The 23,661-nt window shown below is 55.3% G+C and overlaps 2 protein-coding genes across 3 annotated transcripts in view; one reads left to right on the forward strand and one right to left on the reverse strand.

Annotated features, from left to right (window-relative positions):
* Positions 1–555: 555 nt before the first annotated feature.
* ANGEL1 (angel homolog 1) lies at positions 556–15,870 on the reverse strand. Of its 2 annotated transcripts, none has more exons than XM_008272003.5 (10): positions 15,713–15,870; positions 12,720–13,295; positions 11,733–11,959; positions 11,346–11,415; positions 10,042–10,475; positions 7,897–8,023; positions 7,566–7,676; positions 3,771–3,840; positions 3,104–3,267; positions 556–2,453 (listed from the first exon to the last, which is right to left on the reverse strand). In XM_008272003.5, the coding sequence occupies exons 1-10, from the start codon at positions 15,774–15,776 to the stop codon at positions 2,293–2,295; spliced, it is 2,004 nt and encodes a 667-aa protein (XP_008270225.3). In that variant the 5' UTR covers positions 15,777–15,870; the 3' UTR covers positions 556–2,292. The 2 variants fall into 2 exon arrangements, with proteins under 2 accessions (XP_008270225.3, XP_051681949.3); XM_051825989.3 differs by lacking the exon at positions 15,713–15,870 and adding an exon at positions 15,063–15,199.
* Positions 15,871–15,892: 22 nt separating this feature from the next.
* Positions 15,893–23,661, forward strand: part of LRRC74A (leucine rich repeat containing 74A) — a 42,983-nt gene continuing 35,214 nt past the window's right edge. The window contains exons 1-2 of the mRNA XM_089322420.1: positions 15,893–17,034; positions 17,338–17,447. The gene's annotated coding sequence lies outside the window, so the exon portion shown is untranslated. The remainder of the gene's footprint in view (positions 17,035–17,337; positions 17,448–23,661) is intronic.

The following is a 23,661-nucleotide window of genomic DNA, read 5'->3' on the forward strand; positions in this document are numbered from 1 at the left end:
CGCTACGTAACTCTGATTGAGTGTGGAACCTGGGAAGGTGGCGCCCCACACCTGGTGTCAGGGCTCCTGAGGGTGTGTGGGCCTGGCAGGGCTTGCGGCACGGGATGCTGGAGAGAGACCCAGGAACCAGCAGCGCCAGGCCCAGGAAGGAAGGGAGATGTCTCCAGCGACAGATGGTCATGGCTCAGCACCAGCTCCCGAATATAAGAGGGATGATCAGAAATAGACTCTCTGCGAGAGGCACCGCCCCACGCCTCCTGCAGCCGCTGTGCTTCCATGGGGAGGCTCACCTTACCCGCTTCCCATCACTGTCACTGTGCAGGGGGAGGCGCGGGGCGGTGCCACAGCCGCAGTGAAAGGCAGCTCAAAGAGCCATTCTCCTCTCAGCTGGTGGGGATGGAAGAGGGAGCTGCCTGCCCAGCCCACCTCATCTCAGAGTGGTGGAGATGGGGGTCACAGCAAATCGCTCAGGTCCAAGCGTGGGTCTGGATCCTACCCACCTCACTCTGCCAGCCCTGTTCAGAGACCCCCCTCGGCCTCCATAATGACCAACAGTAGGGGCAAAAAGGCAAACCTTTATTTGGAAAAAGAGAGCTTAAATGACCATTGAAAACCCCTATTTCATTTCCAAAACAAAACAAGCAAACTAAAGCACATCTCAGCTCCTGTCCTCCGCCACCATTAGCCGTTTCCAGGCTGTCTCTCCTGAGCTGGGCCCCCGTCCTAAGAAGCAAGAGGCACCATCTGGAGGCCGCTTCAGGAGGTGCTGGGGACAGAGTGAAGGGGGCGCTGTGGACAGACAGGCCTGGGGCTCAGACAGGCACATGCCTACTCCCTAGGAAACAAAACTGAAAGATACACATACATAGAAAAATCAATTCCCTGGAAAAACAAACTCCCCAGAACCAAGGCATGGAAATCTCAGAACCGCGAATGTAACAGAATTCAAGCCGGGTCTTTGGCTTTCAAAGAAAGGAACGCACGTTAACTTCCGGCGTGCTGCCCCTGACTCGGGCCCTTGGCCATTCTCTTCAGTCCATTGCAGAGGCCGGGCTGGCAGCTGTAAGAGCAAGCGGGGCCCACGGCGAGGCTGGGTCAGGGGTGTGAGGAGGGGCAAGTAGGGAGCACCCCTGGGTCAGGGGAGTGAACGCAGCAGCAGCACCGAGCAGCCGAGGCCTGCTGGACTGAGCAGCCCTCGAGGTCCTGGTTCCACCCCAGGCCACCCTTCCGCTGAGCCAGCTGAGCCTCAGCTAAAGCAGGCTCCGCTGGAGAAAGTGGACGTGAATGGCAGGAGGCAGCGCAGAGTGGCGGGAGGAGGGGGCGGGCACCAGGCCCCGGTGTGCAGGGGAAGCACCACAGCCCTGGCAGAGTGCAGCAGGGCCGAGCTGCCCTTCCCCTCCTGGGACTCCCGCCCCATCCGCTCTGCAGGCCGTGGTGAGACAAGTGTCCCAGGGTTCTTCCTCCTCATCCTCAAAGAGTGGACACCTCAGGCACTGCCTCGGCCCACCCAACTCCACACGGGGGTTCCACTTCCGCCTCCCTCAGGGCCGCCTGGGAAAGGGCCTCGCCCTGGAGAAGTCATGCCAGCTCCGTGCGGAGTTGTGAGCAGGTGCATCCCTGAACGCGCTGCTCCAAGCCCTGGGGCCCTCCTTCCTAGAGCCCAGACGAGCCTGGCCTGGCTGGCAGGACACACGCCTCACAGAGCCCAGGAGGAGAGGAAGAAGGGCCCCGGTCCTGGCCCCTGTGACACGCTCTCATCCTGCCCCCAGGCTGTGGCCCTGGCACAGAAAGTGGGCCAGGCACAGGCAAGAAGAGCCGTGCGGGCGGCCCCCTGCCCCAAGAGTACAGACATGTGACACATGCAGCAGCTCGCGCACGCACGCCTGCCAAGAGGCTGGGCCGGGGGTCGCGGAGGCAGGGAGCAGGTCGGGTCAGGAGGAGCGCCCGAGAAACAGCCTGAAAGCAAATAACCAGTGAGATCTAGAACTCCCGCAACCCTGGTAATTAACAATCAAGGCAGAGTTGCTGGATACATGGAAGGAAGGGGCCCCCTCTGCCTCTCCGGGGCCACTCACTGAGTGTGCGGCACAGGATCAGGAAGAGGCTGGGGGCAGGGACCACGGGCAGAGCGTAGGCAGGCCCGGAGAGAACCTAACGGTGGGAAGAAGGGACCAGCAGGGGAGGGCAGGGGACATGAGTTTCTTGGCTCTAAGTTTCCAGAAGCAGGGGTATTTCCAGTCTCTGATCCACTGAGCTCTTCTGGAAGAGACGCTCTCTTCCCCTGGGAGCCCATCAGGGGGCGGTGACTTCCATCCCGAAGCTGGCTAGCAGGCAGAGGTGGTCAGAGGAGCAGAAGGGGTTGGGCAAGCCGTTGGCAGCCCACAGGATCTCTTCCGAGAGCAGGGAGAGGCGGCCCAGCAGCTTGAGAGTCCCATCTCGATACAGCCTGGGGTCTGGGGGGGCACAAACCAGAAGCTAGACACGGGGCGCAGGGCGGCAGGCGGCGCCTCCGGGCAACCACGCTCTGTGCAGGCTGTGCCCTTGGCGGCCCACCCTCCCTCCTGCCTCCTGTGCCCTCTGGCTCTCAGAGATGCCCGGGCTGACATCAATGACTGGAACAGGCAGGTTCAGAGCATGGGCACACAGGAGCACATGCCCAGCCCAGCACCCAGGACCCAGTGGAGATCCAGGTGGTCTATATCAAACCTGAGTTTTAAGCACGGGCAACCAACGCGGACACTTCAGAAACCTTTAAACAGAGGCAAGGAGGGAGCTGGGGCGCGGGGGGTGGGGGTATGGGACTCCAACACAGCCTCGTCCCTCACTAACTGGCCGCCACTGAAAAAGCGCGGCCACCTCCCAGTGCTCTCTTTACACCTGAACCAGGGGTGGAGAGTGGCTGTCCTACACCCTCTCCCTGCTGCTCCAGGAAGCAAAGACACAAGGCAGGCAGCTGGCCTGTGGGGAGAAAGGCAAGCATGCCCAGTGCCAGGCTGCTGGGAAACTGCCCCTTGGCTGCCTGGGCCTCCAGAAAGCCCTACAGGCCACGGGTGCCCACCCTCCCCTCCTCATCTTCTGGGACCCCAGCCCCCGCTGCACTCACCAGTTCTGTTCCCACTCTCGTAGGGCTCCGCCGAGAAGAAGATGTAGTCCACTGTTGTCCCCAGGCCCAAGGGCATGGTGGTGACCTCTGGGCTGCCGTGCTGGGGCAGGAAATGGGTGTACACTGAGGTCAGGTGGAGGCAGTGCTGGATGGTGCCTGCGGTCCTGGGGGGCGGGAAGGGGAGCCGCAGTCAGCTGAAACCATTGTCTTCCCCAGGTCACTTGCCCCAGGGGTTTATTGCATCTTTTTTAAGGGAAGATCCCAAATGAGGCGACCCTAGCAAATTCCCTCCCATGCTGATAAAAGGCTGGCAACTTTAGCTGGAATTAGCCTAAAAACAGATAGGCTGAGACCCCCTGACACTCCTCACTTCTACCATCTCGTACACCTGATGTGCCCTAGCCACGGGCCAGCAAGCCTGCTGTGAGGCTCTACCCCCAGGGAAAGGTGGCACACACGGCCTAGCAAGTATTAGAAAGACGCGGCTCAGCACAAAGTGCTCCTGCAGATCTGTCTCAGGATAGCCAATGGGACTCTTTCATCACAGGACAGCCAATCAGACTCTCTCACTTATCTCCAGACAACCAATGGGAATCGCTCTCTCTCGTCCCCAGACACCGAGGGGAACTGCTCTCTCACACCAAGGCAGGGGCGGAGGTAGGGTTACCTGGGGAAGACAGGCTCAAGGTCAGATGTGTCTTCCTCAAGGACAGACTCGGCCCAGTCAGCAGGTCGCTCTGCAGAGGACCAGAGAGAAGAAGGTCTTATCACCATCGACGGTGAAGCAGGTCAGAACCGCACCCTGCAGTTCCTCTCGGATCCTTGACTTGCTCCAGAAGGATCCAGAAGGGGAAAGGGAGAGACACAGGGGCGCCAACAGGAAGAAAACAATGAAAACAATGAGGTCAGGAACCTCCCCAGGGCGGCCATCAAGGCTTCTCACCTAGACATGTCTCCCTTGGCTCAGCCCCTGCTTTGTAATTCAATTAATTAGTTAATTAATTAAAAAAAAATTTTTTTTTTTTTTAGGGACTAGGTCAGACAGCTACATAGTATAAAATCAAAATGTAGAAAAAAATATCAGTGAAGTTTCGCTCCTGTTCAGTTCTCCTCCCCAGAGGCATCAGTGCTATCAAACTCCTGGCGCATTCCTCTAGAGATCTTCCATCACAGGCCAGCCATGGTGCGTCTGTAAGTACCCATGAATGCATGTGCACACACACAGCACATGTATGTACCCCACACACACATAAAGGTTACCAACCTAAGGAGAGAAGAGAGGACACACTTGACATCATTAGGGTAACAAGAATCAACTTGGCAGCCCCTTAGAAGAAAAAATACTCAATAACATCAGGAGTGAAAGCAGGGCCTTAGTTACAAACCATATAGAAGTCAAAAAACTCTACATGAATACTGTAAACAACCAAAAATTAGATAACTTAGGTAAAATGGACAAATTTCTGGAAAAACACAAACAAGGAAACTAACTTAAGAAGAAACAGGAGATCTGAGCAGGCTTTCAGCAGGAGACTGAGTTAGAAATTTAAAAGCTTCCCACAAAGAACAAACCCAGGCACAGATGGCTTCACTGGTGAATTCTACCAAGCCCCTGCAAGAGAACGGGTGCAAATCCTTCACAAACACTTCCCACAGCAGGAGACGCATCCCAACTCACTCTACAAAGTCAGTGTTACTCTGATACCAAATCAGACAAAAACATCACCAAGGAAACCATAGATCAGGGGTCAGTGCTACGGCCTAGTGGTAAGGCTGCCGCCTGAGGCGCCAACATCTCCTATGGGTGCTGATTCAATTCCTGGCTGCTCCACTTCTGATCCAGCTCCCTGCTAATGCGCCTGGGAAAGCAGTGGCCCAAGTGCTTGGATGCCAGCACCCATGTGAGAGACTGGGAAGCAGCTCCTGGCTCCTGGTTCTGGTCTGGCCCAGCTCCGGCCATTGCAGCCCTTTCAAGAGTAAAGATTTCTCTGTATGAGGCCGGTGCTGTGGCATAGTAGATTAAGTCTCTGCCTATGGTGCCAGCATCCCACATGGGCCCCGGTTCGAGTCTCAGCTGCTCCACTTCCAATCCGGCTCCCAGTTAATGGTCTGGAAAAACAGTAGAGAATGGCCCAAGTCCTTGGGCCCCTGAACCCATGTGGGAGACTCAGAAGAAGCTCCCGTCTCCCGACTTCAAATTGGCCCAGTTCCACCCATTGCGGCCATTTGCAAAGTGAACCAGTGATGAAAGATCTCGCAGTCTCTGTCTCTCTCTCCCTCTGTAACTCTACTTTTTGCATAAAATAAATTACAAAAAAGATTGCTCTGTCTCTCCCCCCTCTCTCAGTGTAACTCTGCCTTTCAAAGAAAGAAGAAAAACTACAGATCAATGTCCTTTATGAATACAGATGCAGAAGTTCTCAACAAAATGCTAACAAACCAAACCCAGCAAAATATACAAATGATTATATATGGTGACCACATAGGATTTATCCCAGGACTATAACATTAGTTTAGCATCTGAAAATCAATTCATGTAATACATCACATTAATTGAATATGAGGGGGTTTCAAAAAGTTTGTGGAAAATGTGTATTACACAAAAACATGCATGAATTTTGAAATGCTAGCAGTAACTAAACTTCTCTTTTAACTCCATCTTGCCATCCACATTTTCCACTCCTCTTGCACTCAGCTGAGCAGAGAAACCCCGTATGAGCCTTCTTCCTTCTGCACCTGGACACTTCTCGGGCCCTGTTTCCCTGCTAAGTAGGTTAGCTGGCGCTTGTGCATCAACAGCCGGTTCTCAGCCAACCAACCCTTGGAGTTTATGCCACTGCTTTTCTGCTCTCTCAATTATCTCCATTTCAATTGTTTTTCCTTTTGTTTTCTTTCCTTTTCTCTAATTTCTTGAACTGGATGCTTATTTCACTTATTTTCATCCTTCCAGATTTACTCACGCTATGATTCTAAATCTTGCATCTCACTCTATGCATTTTTCAATGAGCAGTTTTAGCAAGTCTCGCAAATATAGGACATATCATTATTATTTCCTAGCTAGTCTTCAGTTTGCTTAGATTTGTTTTTTACAACAAAGTTTAATTGTTCAGATGACAGTATTTCCTTTCTTCACTCCACTGCTTTCCCAGGCCACAGCAGGGAGCTGGATTGGAAGTGGAGCAGCCAGGACTTGAACCAGCGCACATATGGGATGCTGGCGCTGCAGGCAGCAGCTTTACTGCCTATGCCACAGCCACAGCGCCGGCCCAGTGATAGTTTTTACACTTGGAGTCTTTAAAAAGGCTTCCCCAGGGGGCACTGGTCAGCCCCAGGTGAGGTGACACTCGCAGTATGTGCTGAGTGGGCGTGTTCACAAGCCCCGTCTCTACGTTGGGAAATGCTACTACTATTTTGCACCGCTGGTGAACTGGCTATTTCCCCTCCAAAGATGAACTCTTTCCTACTTACAACATGACTGTCAGTATGTATTTTAGAGACTTTTGGTTTAATTTGTTTGCTATTGAATTGAAATGGTTATTCTATGCTGCACTCAAGTATAGCAATGATTTTTCAAAATAACTTTTTGGTAACATGGAATTACCTCGGCGGGGTCCTGTCGCCACTCCTCCGTAGGATCCTGTGATCCTGGAACACTGAGCACTGCGCTCCTGCCTGAGCTCAACCCACACAGCACTCACCCCAGCCGTGGGCACAAGGGAATCCCACAGCATGGCCATGCTGGTTGTTGGTATTGCTATTGCCACGATTATAGCATACTTGACTTCGGGGTGGGCACTTGGCAGAGCAGTTAGGAAGCCCCTCTCTTCCTGGAGTGTCTGTGCTCAAGTCCCAGCCCTGCTTCTGACTCCAGCTTCCTGCTGACACATCCTAGGAGGCGGCAGGTGACGGCTTAAGTACCTGGGTCCCTGCCACCCACCTGGGAGACCTGGACCTGAGTTCTGGGCTCCTGGCTTGGGCTGTTTGAGCTTTGTGCCTTGCTTGGAGCGATGGCCCAGTGAGCTCCGCAGCGCCGCCCCGTGGCGCCCGCGCTCCCCGCAGCCACTCATGGGGTCGCGGTTGTTCCCGCCTTCAGCCGTCTGCCCATCTCGTTTGGTCAAAGATGGAGTTGGTTTCTTTGCTCCGCTCTCCTAGAGGCTTCGGAGACGTGAGGGGACGATGCTCCGTTCGGCTTGGAAGCTCCCCCCGCAGGAACAACTTCCTGCGACGACCAGGACCACTGGCGCCCTCCAGAGCCCGAGGCCCCTGGCGTCTCCCTTCCCGACTCCACGGTGCCCACGGGCAGCCTCCTCAAAGCCTCCGGGCCACCGAGCACCAGCTCTCGGCCCGCCTGCCCGGGCACGCACGCGTGTGACCGCCTGCGGCTCTGTACCAAGCCCTCAGGGCTACTGAGGAGAGGCTTGGAGGCCGCCCCACGCACACACCGCGGCGCCCGTCCCGTTACCTGGCTTCGTGTCCGTCACGCCCTCCATGAAAACCAGCCCCACCGGGCGCTGACAGGCGACACTGCAGAAGCGGAAACGCAGCAGGAAGTCCCGGCCGTACTTCAGTCTCCCTGTGAACCGGGAAAGGCCGCACGGTGAAGGAGAGGAGCCCCGAGGCCGCGGGGAAAGTCGCCGTCTCCCCGGGTGACCGTGGGGCAGGCAGAGAGGAAGAGGGGAGCTGCGCAGAGAGTGGGGGGGGGGGGGTTCCGCTGGCTCTCGTCACCCAGGCGCCGGCTTCCGCCCAAAATGGGCCTGACAACTCAGCCCGCGCAGACGCCGGCACGTGCTCACCTGCTCGCTTGGGGTGGCAGGAGGTGACGTACTGACAGCAGTCCGTGATGCCCAGGGAGCTAGGCCACAGCGGGGCCTGCAGCTTCCGCTGGTAAAGCTGGTGGGAGAAGTCCTCCTGCCCGGACACCTGCAGCGAGGAGCAGGGCGGGAATGAGGGGCGCGAGCCCGCAAGGGAGCACCAGCCCACGCTGGAGGATGTGCGGACAGACACAGACACACGTGATCACACGCTGCATACAAGGGACACGCAGGCCATGGTAAACTCACGCTACAGACAAGGGACAAGCAGGCCACAGCAAGTCCCAGGGTAAGGTTAAAAATAAGGAGCTACTCGAAACCACTACGCTCTCGCTGGAAACGCTGAAACGTCCACGAGACAGGAATGAAGGGGAGGAGAGGGAGGTGAGCCCAGGGGAACGGGGCTGCATGAACTTGCGAGCCCGAAACTTCCCCTCAGAAGACACACGCCGTGCTCCTCGGGGAGGACCCGCCCTCGGGGGCTTCCGCTGCAACAGGAAGCTTGGACCCCAATCTCTGGATCTTCCGGATCAAGGTCTAAGGCCTGTAGCCTTGTACTGGGAACTACAGGGCCAGACAGCACGGGAAACACGCCAAAGCTCTCTACCGTGTCTACGTCACCATCCTCGGGCAAAGCCGACGAGCAGCCTGCGAACGGACAGAACGCAGCAGGGGAGACAGTCGGCAGCATCAGTCGTCGGCGTACCTCCAACGCGTGTAGCACAATTCCTTTTATTTCATTTAACAACAACCAACAAATAGTTGCGTGCCAACTATGTGCAAGACGTTAGCTCGGTGCTGGGGGCTGGGCAGGGGTCTCCAATGGCGCCTGAGGTCAGAGAGACCTGGGGTGCAATGCCCATCGCCAGCTGTGTGACTGGGCAGGTCAGTTAACTCCCCGGTCCAGTATCCTCCACCGTAAAGCGGGGTAGTAACATCTCCAATGTACAGATGAGGCAAAGGGCACTTCAGGGGCTCAGTGACTCGCGCCAGGCGTGAAGGCAGGGATTCGAACTCGGGGCTCCTGCTTCGGAGCAAGCGCGCTCATTCCCCACGCCTAACAGTGCCTCTGCCGAGCCAGGCGTGCAGTGACTCCTGTTCTCTCCCTGAGCTCCGTGACCACAGCTCCCTTAGGCAGGGCCGGCCCATTCTCCACACACGGCAACCTGGACACCACCGGCACTTGAGGAACCTCACTAAAATAAAGCCCAAAGTGCCCAACCAGAGTCCAGTCATCCCGCGTCCTTTCTCCCGGCCAAAAGTTCAGCAGTAAGTTGGACCAGTAAGGGCAAAAGAGGGGAACAAGCACTTGTGACCTGTAAAACAATCAGCACACTCTGTTTAAGACTATGAGATCCGGCAGTTAAAAGGAATGAGAGCGAGCTAAGTGCAAAATGCTACGAGAAAGAAAAACCACGCTACAAATGAAACCACGGTAGGTATCTCGTGTATACAGCACAAGCACACGCGGCGGACTACATATCAGCTGTCAGAAGCAAACAGCACAGTAATTAAAGGCCAGATCTCAGCGGCCAGACCACCTGGCCAGGTTACAAATCCTGACTCCGCACCTAACGACCTGCGTTACCTACAGCAAATTACTTCACTTCTCCGGCTTCCTCCCTGCAAAGCACAAACAAGGGAGGCAATTGTGAAAATTAATGAGTTAATCCAGGTAAAGCGCTTAAAGCAGCAGCTGGCACACAGTAAGTACTTCATAAATGTCAATCTCGGCTACAACATCATAGGAACATATATATCTCTGAATGCATAGGAACAAACTGGCCGAAGGCCACCAAGCTTGCAACGGTCATCCCTCGACTCGACAAGGCGAGGGGAGGGAACACAGGTACCACGGGGGGCTTTAGCCCTGTCAACGTTTGGGTTCTCGCAGCAATGTAGTACATTTATTATGGGTGAATTAAAAGTAGTGATAAAAACCAGAGAGGATTCCAAAATGCCAAAGATATTCAGCGGTTCCTAACTGCCAGACTTGGGCACAGCTACTCAACCAGACCAGGGAAAGCAGGAGGGAGCCAGAACAGGTGTCCCCAGGTCCCTGCCACAGAGGCAGACCGGAGGTCAACACCCGAATCTCTCCCTGCACCGTGCTCCCGCCCACATCACCTTCCAGGCTGGCATCCCGTGGTACTGCAGCTCCCCGTCCCTGATGAAGCTGTAGAGAGGCGAATCAGGCACAGAGTTCAGGTCCCCACACAAGATGATGGGGCAGTGGCTGCCGTCCGACAACCTGGCCACCTTGTCCACCTCGGCCAGGAGAATGGCCATCTGGGCCAGCTTCACGTCACCGCGGCGTGGGTTGTACAGGACGTGGGTATTTGCCACACACAGCGGGGCCACTGAGACTGGCCCTAGGCCCTCCGGGACCAGCGGCTGCAGCAGCAGCACCAAGCCCACGTTGTCCCGATTGAGGAGCTCCAGGCCTGGCCGGAAGTACTCCACAGGGCTGGCGCAGAGCAGACGGAATCTGGTCGGCTTGTAGCAGACGGCACAGCCATCTGTTTTACACCCCGTCCTCCTCTTGTAGAAACAGGTAAAGCCTGCAAGGAAAACCCCACCAAGCAGCCAGTCAGAGTCCTGGGAGCCAGCAGCAGGAGCCCAGCAGGGTCTAAGGTGCAGGCCCTCAGCAAGGGGAACCCTTGCCCTTGACACTTGTCCTGCAGAGGATTCCCTCATGCTTGAAACCAGAGCGCTGAGGGCTGCAGGGGGAAGAAGGGAGGGCAGGGAATGCAGCAAGATTCCTATAAGGTGATCAGAAGAACCCGACTCTGCAGGTGAACGAGCTGGAGCCCCAGTTCCACCCCTGTCAGGCGTCACAGCTTTGTGACTTTGAACACAGAAAGTTTTAGAGCCTCGCTTTCCTCCTCTGTAAAATGGGCACAGTGCTCAGCCTCACCAGGCTGGTTACGTCAAGGATCAGAGAGCTATACACAGGTGTCAGGACGGCTTGAAAACTGCAGACCTCAGCGCCGGCATTGGTGGCGCAGCGGCCGTTGCCTGAGACACTGGCGCCCCATATGGGCACCGGTTCGTGTCCCAGCTGCTCCACTTCCGATCCTGCTCTCTGCTAATGGCCTGGGAAAGCAGCGGAAGATGGCCCAACTGCTTGGACCTCTGCACCTGCGTGGGCAACCTGGATGAAGCTCCTGGCTTCGGCCTGACTCAGTCCTGGCCATGGTAGCCATCTGAGGAGGGAACTAGGGGACGGAAGAGCTGTCTGTCTCTCATTCTCTCCCCCTCTCTCTACAACTCTTTCAAGTGAATAAATAAATCTTAAAAAACCAACAGACAAGCCACCTGCAGACCTCTACTTTCTTTGCTACCCACACATGGAAGGAGCGAGCTCGTCAGTGCGACTGGGGCAGACAGGCCTGGGGGGAGACCGGCACGCGAGCCAGGGGCTGCATTACCCATCATTCGCAGCGAGGGCTCCAGCTGCTCCCAGTAGTGATCTTCCTGGACTTCCTGGAGACACAGGATCTGAGGATGGACACAGAAAGCCATCACCCCAGAGTGCCGGAGTGTGACGTCCACCCTCTGGGAGCAGACCTGAGGCCCCGGGCAGGGTCACGGCACCAACTCCTCCCCGACGGCCGCCAACGTGAGTTGAGCAGGCGTCATGTGTGCTGCCTCTTCCTGCTCCCTGAGTCCCCGGGGGCCCCTCCCGGCAGCAAGCACGTGCACCTTGCCGGATTCTTCTCAGCATCAGCCCAGAACTCACGGACTGACCAGTCATCTGAGCAAGCACGGGTGGGACTCGGTGCCCGCGCGAGAGGACACGTGGCCTCGTCACTCACGTCGGGGTCCCAGTGCTGGAACTCCTGCATGATGTTGGCGAAGCGGTAGCTCCAGCTGAGGATGTCCGGGTGGCAGTGCAGGTAGAGCTCCGCACTCTGCTGCATCAGGTCCTGGGCCAGGATGTTGTAGGACATCAGAGTGAACTGGAACTGAGGGCCGTCCCCTGCCTCCAGGCCCTGCGGGTCTGGCTGCGTGGAGAAATCCTCCCACTCGCGCCACAGGATTTCTGCAAAGAGGTTGGAAGAGAGTTCAAGGCCACAGCTGCGCGATCCAGCGGCCCCGCCCTCTCCATTCTTGATGGGGCCTGAAGCTCTTCTGTTCCTATCACCTGTCCCTCTCTGCGGTGACTGGGCCAGGGCTCCAAGGACACTCTCATGCCAGAGTAGCAACACAAGCCAGAAAGAATCCTGGCCTGTTCACCACCGCGTCCCCCGTACACGGCACCTAGTAGATGCTCAGTAAGGATTTACAGCCCGACAGCCCCTCACTTTGCATCAACCCAGGAGTCTCTGGAGCATCAGTCATCCAGGGCATTCCTGGGGTCGTCTCAGCCTTGGGTGTTGGCTGACCTCCAAAGCTGGAAAAGTCCCCGGGGCCAGAGCCCACAGTGTGCCCCCATGTCCTCTACAGTGTGGGGCAGCACAGTGGATTTCAAGCCTTCATGAGCCACAGAATCCTTTCTTCACATCGTAGAGGACACCCAACGTGTATCACAAAGACCACGGGAGTCACTCTGGCCGAGGCAGATGGGGGAGGCTGAGACCCCCACTCCTCCCGCAGGGAGCCCTGGGAGCGTGGAGGAGGAGAACCAGGGCCAGGTCTCAGCCCGCTCCCCCGCACCTCCCACCTCTGGGGAAGGCAGAGCAGGCGCAGCGGCCCAGCTCCCCGTCCGCCCGCCCGGGCACCTGCCGTTCGGCAGCAGCTCTTCCCAGAGCCGACAGCCTCTGCGGCACCAGCTCCCTCGGCCTGCTGACGGCCAGACTCACCGTGATACGGGATTTCCATCGGGGGAGGCTGCAGCTGCCCCAGGCCATCAAAGGGCCAGATGGTGGCCTCCTCCTGGGGCAGAGGCTCAGGGGCGATACTCCAGGCCACCACCGCGGGGTCCTCTTCCCACTGCTCAGCGGCGGGGGCACCCATGGGGAGGACAGCACAGTCCACGTACTGGGGGCCTGTCTGCACGGGGACGGCAGTCCACAGGGGGCCCCCGGCCTCTGGCAGCGGCTCCTCTTCTAGCACCTCGGGGAAAGGCTCCTCCAGGCTCTCCGCTGCCCGCAGGTCACTCAGCTGCCTGCTGGACCACTTGTCCTCTGACGCAGCGTCGTGTTCCCCAGGGTTATCCATCAGGAGAGCCAGGCTGCTCTGCGCCAGCCCCTTGTCCGCGAGGGGGCCCTCGCTGGCCGCCGAGAGCACCGGGCTCGCCCCTTCTTCTCGCCACTGCTGCAGCAGGCCCTCACACTCCTCCTGGTCCGTGCCCCGAGGGGCCATGGCAAAGTCGCCCTCTAACTGGGGGGCCGTGCTCTTCGCCAGGAGAGCATTTTTCCGACATGTGAAGAAAGCATCTAAGAGGAAACGTAAAACACCAGGTTGTAAGAAGGTGGCATCACACAACCCACACCCCTCCACCTCGCTCATGTCCGCGCCGTCGCTGAGCCTGCCCACTTCACGCTGGGCCACCCCCATCACGGCAGAGTGCCAGGCACTGTGCTAAGTGCTTCCCCTAATTTACCCGGTAGGGACCTGACACACAAATAATATTCACCCGGTGCCCCAGTGAAAGACTGCTGTCCTGTGTAATCCAAGACACTGACGGGCACACAGAGGCACGCCCCTTCTGTGTGCACGCTAACATGGCCGCTAACAGCAACCTTCTGGTTCAAAGAATCACATGACGTGGGAGCCATGAGTCGGAACCACAGGTTATGGTCCGGCCTTGAAATTAACTCCAACATCTCCAACAATAATTATCTCCGACAATGCCCCTCACTCTTGACTGTAAGATGGGGACAAGATCACCCTCAGGAGCTTTCCAAGCTCCCTGAGTCACCAAATCTATGACAGCACTCACTGCAAAAAAAAAAATATATATATATATATATATATGCCCCAGAGTAGACAGTCTACAAATCCAAACAATTGACTTCTGAGTGAAGGCCCTAAGGCTTCTTCTCAAAGCTCTTTACTCCACTCGTAAAATCTTCCTGCTCCATGATCCACTTTCCCATTCCACAGCACCTCAGAGACTGTAACCCAGAAGGTGCCAACAACCGACAGTAGAGTCAGCTGTCACCGCTCGGCTACCGCAGCCACAAATGATAGCCAACAGGCGAGAGGGCAGAGTCCCCAAACTCTGAGCCCAGCATCTCAGCGAGAGCAGACCCCTCCCCACCTAAGCCACCGAGTCACAGCACAGGACAGGCGACACACACACAGCGGACCCACAGTCTCCACAGAATTGCTTTATGAGTACTGGCGGTTATATTTAAAGGCAAGAAAAACCTCAAAATGGCTTAAATATTGAAAGATAACTCAAAAGTCTTATTTAGGGCCTATGTGCATTTCGGTGACTTTGCCCCCAGGGGACACTTAGCAATGTCCACGGATACTGTGGCTGTCACAACCGTGGCAGTGCTGCGGGCATCCAGAGGTGAGCAGACAGGGCTACAGGCAGACCCTCAACAAGTGATCCAGCCCAAAATGACAATGGCACCTGCTCTAAACCCACAGGCTGGGTCGCAGGTGTTGGTGTGAGGGACCCACTCTGTGCCCTGTGTATAACAGAGGGCAGAGGCTCTCCGTCCTCCATGCAGGAGGCTACCAGCTTTCAAATCTGGCAGCTTTTGGGTTTTTTTTGTTTATTGTTGTTTTGGTGGTGGTGGTGGTGGTGCTTTGTTTTTCAGAAATAGAAAGCTTTTCTTTAAAAAAAAAAAAATCTTATCTAAAAACCAAATCTGCACAGCTAATACAAGCACAAGGCTCTTGTCACTAGTGTTTGCTACAAGGCTGCCGCTCCGGACGCGGGTGCAGCTCCAGCGACAGCGGCGGTTGAAGGAGCAGGCTTAGTTCCTGTAAAAAACGACTTCTGGGGAGTTTTGCATTCCCGCCCGAGTTCACTGGGTACCTGCTCTCTACCAGGCAGGGCACTGGCGCTGGAGAGACGCTGCACAGAACGGACTTGGCCCAGCCCTGCCGAAGCTTGCGCTGTAATGCAGGCACACAGGAAAACCGAAATGAAAAAGCTTCCGCTGAAACATATGCTAGCAATGACACACACACACACACACACACACACACACACCGCGTTAAGTTCCAGAAAGGAAAACACGGACCGCACAGCGGGACCCCGCCTGCTGAGAAAGTAGCCCGCGTTCCTGCTCCGAAATCGCAGAAGTCTGGCGGCCCCGCGGGATGTCAAAGACCACGGACGGGGAAGCAGGCAGATTGCGAAAAAGTGAAGTAATAACCCTGCCTCTTCTCCGGAGCAGGGCACCGCCCCCTCCCCGGCACAGGGGCGCGGGCACCCGGCCAAGGCGCCAGCGCTGACATGTCCACGTGTCCCTGCCCCTGAGCAGAGCCCAGAGTCAGCTGTGAACGGGGCGGAAGTTCACCAGGCGAAGGCGGGTAGGTCCCGCAGGGCCGCCCTGCCTCTGCGTCGGCCCGGAGCTGCCAACCCTCCCGGACCCCGCAGCCAGGGCACTCCCAGGGACAGGCGGGCGCGCCCCTTCCCCTGCCCGGCTCCAGGTTAACCGTGGCCCGACGTCAGCAGACCACAGACGTGAGGAGGGGCCGTCGGCCGGGCCCGGGACTTCTGAGGCCTCGCTGGACCCCGCGGGTCCGGGACGGCATCCCCACAAGTGGGCACTGCCCGGGGGACGGTGGTCGCGAAGCAGGGCGCACCGCCCGCTGCCCCAGGCCCAGCGCTGCCCCGCACGGCCCCGCCCCGGCCGGGCTCCCGCCTGTCAGGACGCGGGGCCGGTACCTGTGAGGGCGCGGAAGAGGCGCGCGACCGGCAGCAGCAGGTAACACAAGCAAGACGCGATCATGGCCCGCCTCGCGCGCCCGCGCCCGCGCCCGCGCCCGCATCCGTCGCCCTCCGCCTCCGTCGCCCGCCGGGTCAGCCCCCTGGCCCGGCCCCGCCCCGCCTCGGCAGATCCCGCCCCCAGCCTGGCCACGTGGTGCCGCTGCGGCTTCTTCCGCCCGAGCTTCAACAACAACTTTATTGGGAGCGCAAGGTACCGGAGTGCGCGCGCCCGCTGCCATGGCAACAGGTGCGGCCTGGCTCCGAGTCGCCCAATGAGGGCGCGGGTTTCACAGGAAGGGGTTCGCTGAAGCCTTTGTCGTATCTTTCAGAAGCCACAGTTGTATTGTCACTTTCGCCGCTGACTAAACTCTGGCCTCTCGGTTTTCTTCCCTGCAAAATGGAGGCGGACTGGACTTCCCTCAGGGCGACGCCTCACCCCGACTGGTGTATTCCAGCCCTTCCCATCCCAGGGAGGACCGAGAGTTTGTCCCCACCCCGCCCTCTTCCTGCTTCTGCCGCCGTCCCCAGCTCAGACTCTAGGGCACGATAGGAGTCCACCCTCGCTCCTAACCTGGAAGACAGAGCGTGCCCCGTTGGTAAGGGCGTCTCAGAAGGAAAGCAGTTCTGCCAAGCCAGGGGCAAGTCCGACTGGTGGTTTGTTTACCTTGCGGTATCTCGAGATTAAACTTTGGAGCCTGCCACTAAAGGGAGACCAGTCCCCCCATCTTCCCCGGTGCTGGGCAAGACCTGTCTGAGCGCCGCCTCCCTCCCGCACCCACCACCGCCTGCAGCAGGAAGAGGTCAGCGTGTCGTCCCCCCCGTCAGTACCCAGTGTCTGAGCTGTGCAACTTCCGATTTGTGGCTGGAGCCTTGGTTGTTCTGGGAAGCCCTCCGGGGAGTCACCAGATCCTGGACCGGCTGGATACATCATAACACTGACAGGCTAGGAGGAGGAAGCAGGAGAGAGTCAGTGCGTGACCTTGTGTGCGATGCTACTCACCCGCTGTAGAGGCCCCAGCATCTGCCCTGGGCAGCGGCGCTCATCCCTTGGGCCGAGAGGGGTAGGAGGCCCCAGCCCTCTGAAAGTTGCCAAGCTGACTAGAGAGTAGTGCACAAATGTTAGGTCCACCCAAGGAGCCCCCAAGGCCAGGCGCTCGTCTTTGACGTGCTTAAGTCAACCCTCCTCTTGCCTGAAGTCAACCCTCTTCGTGCCTGCCTTTCTTCCATTTTGTGCCAGTAGTTACACGGAAGTCCAAGTTCAAATCAGATTGTGGAACAAGGTACTTATCTGTATTTGCCATTATGTGAAGTACTAGTAACCTTATCTATTTGGGAACAAAAATTAATACAAATTTCTAGGCCCCATTCCCAGAGTCCTGACTTCACAGGTCTGGGATGAGGTCCTCAGACCCTCACCAAGTTAGCCGGTTGTGCAGTGTGGGCACCTCTGCTAATACAGCTAGCCTTGGCTGAATGTCCAGTGCACAAAGAGGGTACAGCATGGCAGGCTGGCCTATGCCGTGGTTTTTTGTAAGGTGAGTTAAGCAAGGCTTCTCTCTTCTTGCTTCCTGATCCATGGTCAGCTAGGTTGGAAGGTGCGCATCATCGTGCTAGACCAGCTGAGTTCAGACCCAGCCTCTGCCATTTCCTACCTGTGGAACCTCTCCATTCTCCTTACCATGCCTAGTCCAAGGTAAGCTCTCTGTTTACTATTATGTTCTTTGAACTTGGGCAGAAAACAACTCAGATCACTGTTAATTCATGGAGGGGAGGTTTCTGCTACAATCCCAGGCTGAAGTCAGGCTCTTGCGTGCCAACTGTGGTAACGAGGGCAATAATGCACACCTGCTTCCATCATCAGTGTGATTTCAAGGGGGCAGAACCGACCTGCGGGGCCAGGGCTGCCTCTATGGTACCGCGGTCGGGCTGCCACTTGCAACACCAGCATGCCATGTCAGAGTGCTGGCTACTCTGCTTATCATCCAGCTTCCTGCTAATGCTCCCAGGAAGGCAATGGAAGATGGCCAAAAGGCTTGGGTGCCTGCACCCATATGAAAGACTTAGATGGAGTTCCTGGCTCCTGGCTTTGGTCTGGCCCAGACCTGGCTGTTGCAGCAATTTGGGGAATGAACCAGCAAATGGAAGATCTCTCTTCCTCTCTGTGTGTGTCTTTCCCTTCTCTCTGTTGCTCTACCTTTCAAATAAATAAATATTAAAATAAAAACTAAAAAGAACCTTGCCAGTGGGGCAGTTGGGAGGTTTTATAATCCTCAGAGGGACTGAAGGAGAATTTTTTTAGGAGCATTTCCTATGTACAGGAAACTTAAGCCCTTAGGGACCAAATTTTACTTAGAACAACAGGTACATGTGGAAGTTCAGCAGTATGGCTGCATTCACGAATGTATTGGTTGAACTTGGACAATATACAGGGGGTGCATAAGGCTTCCTTTTGGACTACAGATGCTACTGACCAGGACTGGGAGCAGTGCTGCCAACCACATTCAAAATTTCAAATTTTCTGGTGGCCTCATATCAAAAGTGAATAAATAAGCAAATAAAGCAGATGAAATTAATATTAACAATTTTTTGACCCTGTAGATCCAATAGTTCGGCATGAAAGCATGTAATCCATATGTTTAAATGAGGTGTTGTTGTCCTGAGTAATAGTGTGTGTTGCACTTGGACATCACATCCCAGTTTGGACTGGACATGGAGGTGATGAGGGGCTCCAAGTAGTGAGCAGCACCGTATTGAATCCGTGCCGGTCTAGAGAACACAAATAATGACTCTGACAGGCTAAGCTTGCCCACGTATAGCTCATCTGGCCCTGAGGCCACTGCACTCTGATAAGGTGGCTTCTCCTAGCCTAGTGTTTCCTTCAAGTTTCCAGGATTATAGCAAAGTAGTCCCAGAATGCGCCAAAGTAGTCACGAGTTGGTCATTCCTTCTCTCACTCACTCACCGGCTCATTCGTTCATTAGAGTGCATCAAACACTCATCAGTGTTTACCCCAACCTCACTCTTCTCTTCATTGTTTTAAATATTTGTTTATCAGAGTTGCAGAGAACAAAAGAGAGAGATAATCTTCCATCCACTGGTTCACTCCCCACATGGCTGGGCCAGGTCAAAGCCAGAAGCCTGGAACTTCATCTGGGTCCCCCATGTGAGTGCAGGGGTCCAAGGTCTTGGGCCACCTTCCATTGCTTTCCTTGACACAGTAGCAGGGAGCTGGATCAGAAGTGGAGCAGCTGGGACTCGAACCAGCACCCATATGGGAAGCCAGCGGTGCAGTTGGCAGCTTAATCCACGGCACCGCAGTGCCAGCCCCAGCCCCCATCAATTTTAGAGGACAACATAGAACCACCAAGTGGGAACTCTCTGACCCTTCCCAACACAGTGGCTGAGCCTCCCACCATGAGCGGGACCCCTCCTTGCTACCTGCTCAGGATGTTCTTCTGCTCACCCTCGCCCTTTCTGACCTGACTCCTTCCCGTGAACACCTAAACGTGCCCACATCACTCCTGTACCTGAAACCCTCCTTCAGCCCCAGGTCCTCCCACCCCCAGCTGCCCCTCTGTCTCTGCGCCTCTCCCTCAGCCCCAGGTCCCCCCACCCACCCCCAGCTGCCCCTCTGTCTCTGCACCTCCCCCTCAGCCCCAGGTCCCCCCACCCACCCCCAGCTGCCCCTCTGTCTCTGTGCCTCCCCCTCACAGCCATCCCAGGAGTTGGCTGGACCTGCTACTTATGCTTCCTCATCTCTCAGTCAGACTTTTCCACCTAACTATGGCTGCCTCCACCACCACTCCTCTGAAACTCCTTCACCCCAGATTGTTGGTGCCTCCCTTGCTGGGGACAGTGGAGAGCCCAAGGAAAGAATGTATTCTAGTTCCCACTGATTCTTGACTATTCTGCTATTTTGCTTACTGTCCCCTCTCTTCCCTTGGTGTCTGTGACATTCTTATTTCCCCTGTCTCTGTGGACATTCTGTCCTCATGTGATTCACCGTGCCCCCTGCCCACTTCCCTTCACTGATGCCATCCTAGGATTTCACCTTGGCCTCCCTCCTCCCCTTACTCTACAGACCTGTCTTGAGAAATATTTACCACTCCAATAGCCTCAAATACAGTCCACATACCGACCACTCAAACGTTTGTATTTGTAGCCCAAATCCTTTTCCTTGACCACAGATCCACAAACCTCTCCAGTAGTTGTCCCAGAGGTGACTCAAAGAGCCAACACACCCAAAGATGTGTTCATCGCCTACCTCCACCAGTCTCAGAAATACCCACCTCAAGGTCGGCATTATAGGGTAGCAGGTTTAGCCGCCACTTACAAAGCGGGCCTCCCATATCGGTGCCAGTTCACATCCGTGCTACTCCACTTCTGATCCAACTTCCTGCTTACGGGCCTGGGAAAGCAGCAGAAGATGGCTCAAGTGCTTGGGCCCCTGCACTCCATGTGGATGACCCAGAAGAAGCTCCTGACTTTGGCCTGGCCCAGCCCTACCTTTGGCTTGGGCCAATCTGGCTTTGTAGCCATTCAGGGAGTGAACCAGTAGATGGAAGATTCTCTCTCTCTCTTCTCTCTCTCTCTCTCTTCCTCTCCCCCTCCCTCCCTTTGCCTCCCTCTCTGTAACTCTTTCAAACAAGTCAGTAAATCTTAAAAAAAAAAAAAAATACCCCCCCCCGAATCTTTTGCTGTAGGAATGGCACCATCATCTACTGAGCTGTCTGCCACCTACCTTTTCATCTCCTCTTTCTCTCTCTCTTTTTTTAAGATTTATTTATTTATTTGAAAGACAGAGTTACAGAGAGGCAGAAGCAGAGATAGATTTCCCATCCACTGGTTCACTCCCCAAATGGCCACAATGGCTGGAGCTGGACTGATCTGAAGCCAGGAGCCAGGCGCTTCTTCCAGGTATCCTACATGGGCACAGTGTCCCAAGGACTGAGACCATCTTGCACTACTTTCCCAGGCCATAGCAGAGAGCTGGATCAGAAGTGGAGCAGCCAGGACTCAAACCGGTACCCATGTGGGATGTCGGTGCTGCAGGCGGCGGCTTTACCCGCCACACCACAGTGCCAGCCCCGTCCTCTTTCTTTTCTATCCCATCTATTCCCAAGTCCAAGTGGCTTGGCCTTCTTGATATCTACTTGATCAGCCCACTGCATGGCTTTAGCCACTCCTAACATGTGTTGATCCCCCACTTTCCACACTGCAACTGGAGCACTCTACTGTGCAAATCTGATTAGGTCACACCACTGCTTCTTATAAACCCCCACGGTCCCTAAGATGCAAGTCTAACTCCTACACAGGCATCAGGGGCCCTTCATGATGGGCCTCGGCATACCTTCTCCTCTAACTCCAAGTACATGCTCCTCAATACCACTCTCCCGCAGCGGGAATCCTGCCCCGGGCCTCACTACTCTACCTCAGACTCCTGCAATGTGTTGTGGGGACTTGGTACAAGAGTATTCTAAAGAGTTTGTAGAAAATTGTGTTGCAAGTTTATTTTGGTGCAAAAAAAATGTCAAAAGCCATGCATGAGAGGAGGCTTCAAAATGTTCATGGAGGCCCATGCTATAGCGCAGTGGGTTAAAGCCCCAGCCTGCAGCACTAACATCCCATATGGGCACCAGTTTGAGTCCTGGCTGCTCCTCTTCTAATACAGCTCCCTGCTGTGGCCTGGGAAAGCAGTAGAAGAGGGCCCAAGGCTTTGGGCCCCTGCACCTGCCTGGGAGACCTGGAGGAAACTCCTGGCTCCTGGCTTCGGGATCAGCTCGGCTCTGGCCATTGCGGTCATTTAAGGAGTGAACCAGCAGAATGGAAGACCTCTCTCTCTCTAGCTCTACCTCTCTCTGTGGCTCTTTCAAATGGATAACATAATTCTTTAAAAAAATTTCATGAAAAATGCATGTGAAAAACTTAGGCATGGGTTTCAAAAATTTTTGCACCAAAATAAATTTACCTTTTAATTCCATTTTCAAACATTTGCTTATTTATTTATGTGAAAAGCTGAGCTACATAGGAGAGGGAAAGAGAGGAAGAGATACAGAGAAAAAGAGAGAGAGAGAGAGAGAGAGAGAGAGAGAGAGAGAGAGAGATCTTCCATCCACTGGTTCATTCCCCAAATGCCTGGAACTGCCAGATCTGGGCCAGGCCAGAAACAGAAGCCAGGAACTCCATCCTGGTCTCCCACATGGGTAGCAGGGGCCCAAGCACTTAGTCCATCTTCTGCTGCCTTCCCAGGTGCATTAGCAGGGAGCTGGATTGGGAGCAGAGCAGCTGGGACTTGAACTGGCACTCCAGTTTGGGATGCTGGCATCGTAAACGGTGGCTTAACCCATTGTGCCACAATGCCAACCCCTTCTTTTTTAAGATTTATTTATTTACTTTATTTGAAAGGCAAAGGTCATCCCAAGAAGAGGGAAGGAAAAACAGAGAAAGAGAAAAATCTTCCATCTACTGGTTCACTCCCCAAATGGTTGCAATGGCCAGGGCTGGGCCAGGCTGAAACCAGGAGCCTGGAATTCCATCTGGGTCTCCACATGGGTGGCAGGAACCCAAGCACCCAGACCATCTTTTGTTGCTTTCCCAGGTGTGTTAGCAGGGAGCTGGATCAGAAGTGGAGCAGCTGGGACTTGAACCCATGCTCATATGGAATGCCTGTGTCACAGGCACCAACTTACCCCTGTGCCACAATGCCAGCCCCTTGCCAGTGTCTTTGATCCTTTTCTCTCCATTCTCTCCCCTGAAGAACTTGGACCTTCAGTCATCGCCTTGTGTTAATAACAATGAAATACGTTTTTAATGAGTCAGATAGGAAATGTCTTTGCCTTTGTAGCATGAGAGTAGCCACAGGCAACACCTAAATGCATGATCATGATTGTTTCAATAAAAGTTCATTTACAAAATCAAGCAATGCACTGGGGCTGGCCACCAGATTGTGGTTCAACAACCTCTGAAATACCTCACCTAGGCTCAGACCTGTCTGGCTGTGGGCAGCAGTTGTCCTGAGGAGTAGAGTGGCCAGGGGGCCCATTTAGAGACAGCGGAGGCTCTGTAGCTGACTGATCTCACTTATGTCCCAACTCTGCCACTCACTACCGCCTACCAGCTATGTGACCTGGGGCCAGGTGCTTAACCCTCCTGTGCTCAGCTACCTCATCTACAAAATGGGAATAAGAACAGCAGTGTCTCACAATAGCATCCTAATAATTGTTGGGCAACTTCAGTGCATCCATGCATGTGAAATCCGTACAACAGTGCCTGTTAGCGCTATAGAAATGGTAGGCTATTAAAGGGCTCCCTCTGCCTTAAGCCCCACTGGTGGAAGTGTTATAGCGGGAATGACCTCCAGACCAATCCCAGACGACCTTGTCTTTGGCACATTTCAAGTCAAAGTCACAGCTCCGCTCCTCCCCTGGCCTGTCTCGCTTGCCCCTCCTCCGTGGATTAACCACAGCCAATTCACCTCCCACCCGACACACCTTGGAACCACTTCCCATCACTGAGCTCACAAGCCGGCAGTTTTAAGTCACAGCACTCAGACGGTGCCGTGCAGCCCTGGCCCGTGGTTTCTGAGATGCTAGCCCCGCAACAAAACCGAAAGGATGCAGATCCAACTGATTTTTGACAATGATGATAGGACAATGAAATAGTCTTTTCAGCAAATGCAGCTAAAACAACTGAACGTCCACAGGCAACGTACATGAATCTCATCTCGTACTTCATGCCGCATATAAAATTCACTCAAAATGGGCCAGAGGAAAAGTTCTGGAACAGCAGAGTAAGCTACCACTCGCCATGCTGGCGTCCCGTGGCAGAGCACCAGTGTGAGTCCCTGCTGCTCTGCTTTCAATCCAGCTCCCTGCTGATGTACCTGAAGGCAGTAGAAGGGGCCCAAG

Source organism: Oryctolagus cuniculus, chromosome 20, assembly GCF_051225735.1.
Source record: "Oryctolagus cuniculus isolate XC-2025 breed Fujian yellow rabbit chromosome 20, ASM5122573v1, whole genome shotgun sequence".
Lineage (NCBI taxonomy): Eukaryota > Metazoa > Chordata > Mammalia > Lagomorpha > Leporidae > Oryctolagus > Oryctolagus cuniculus.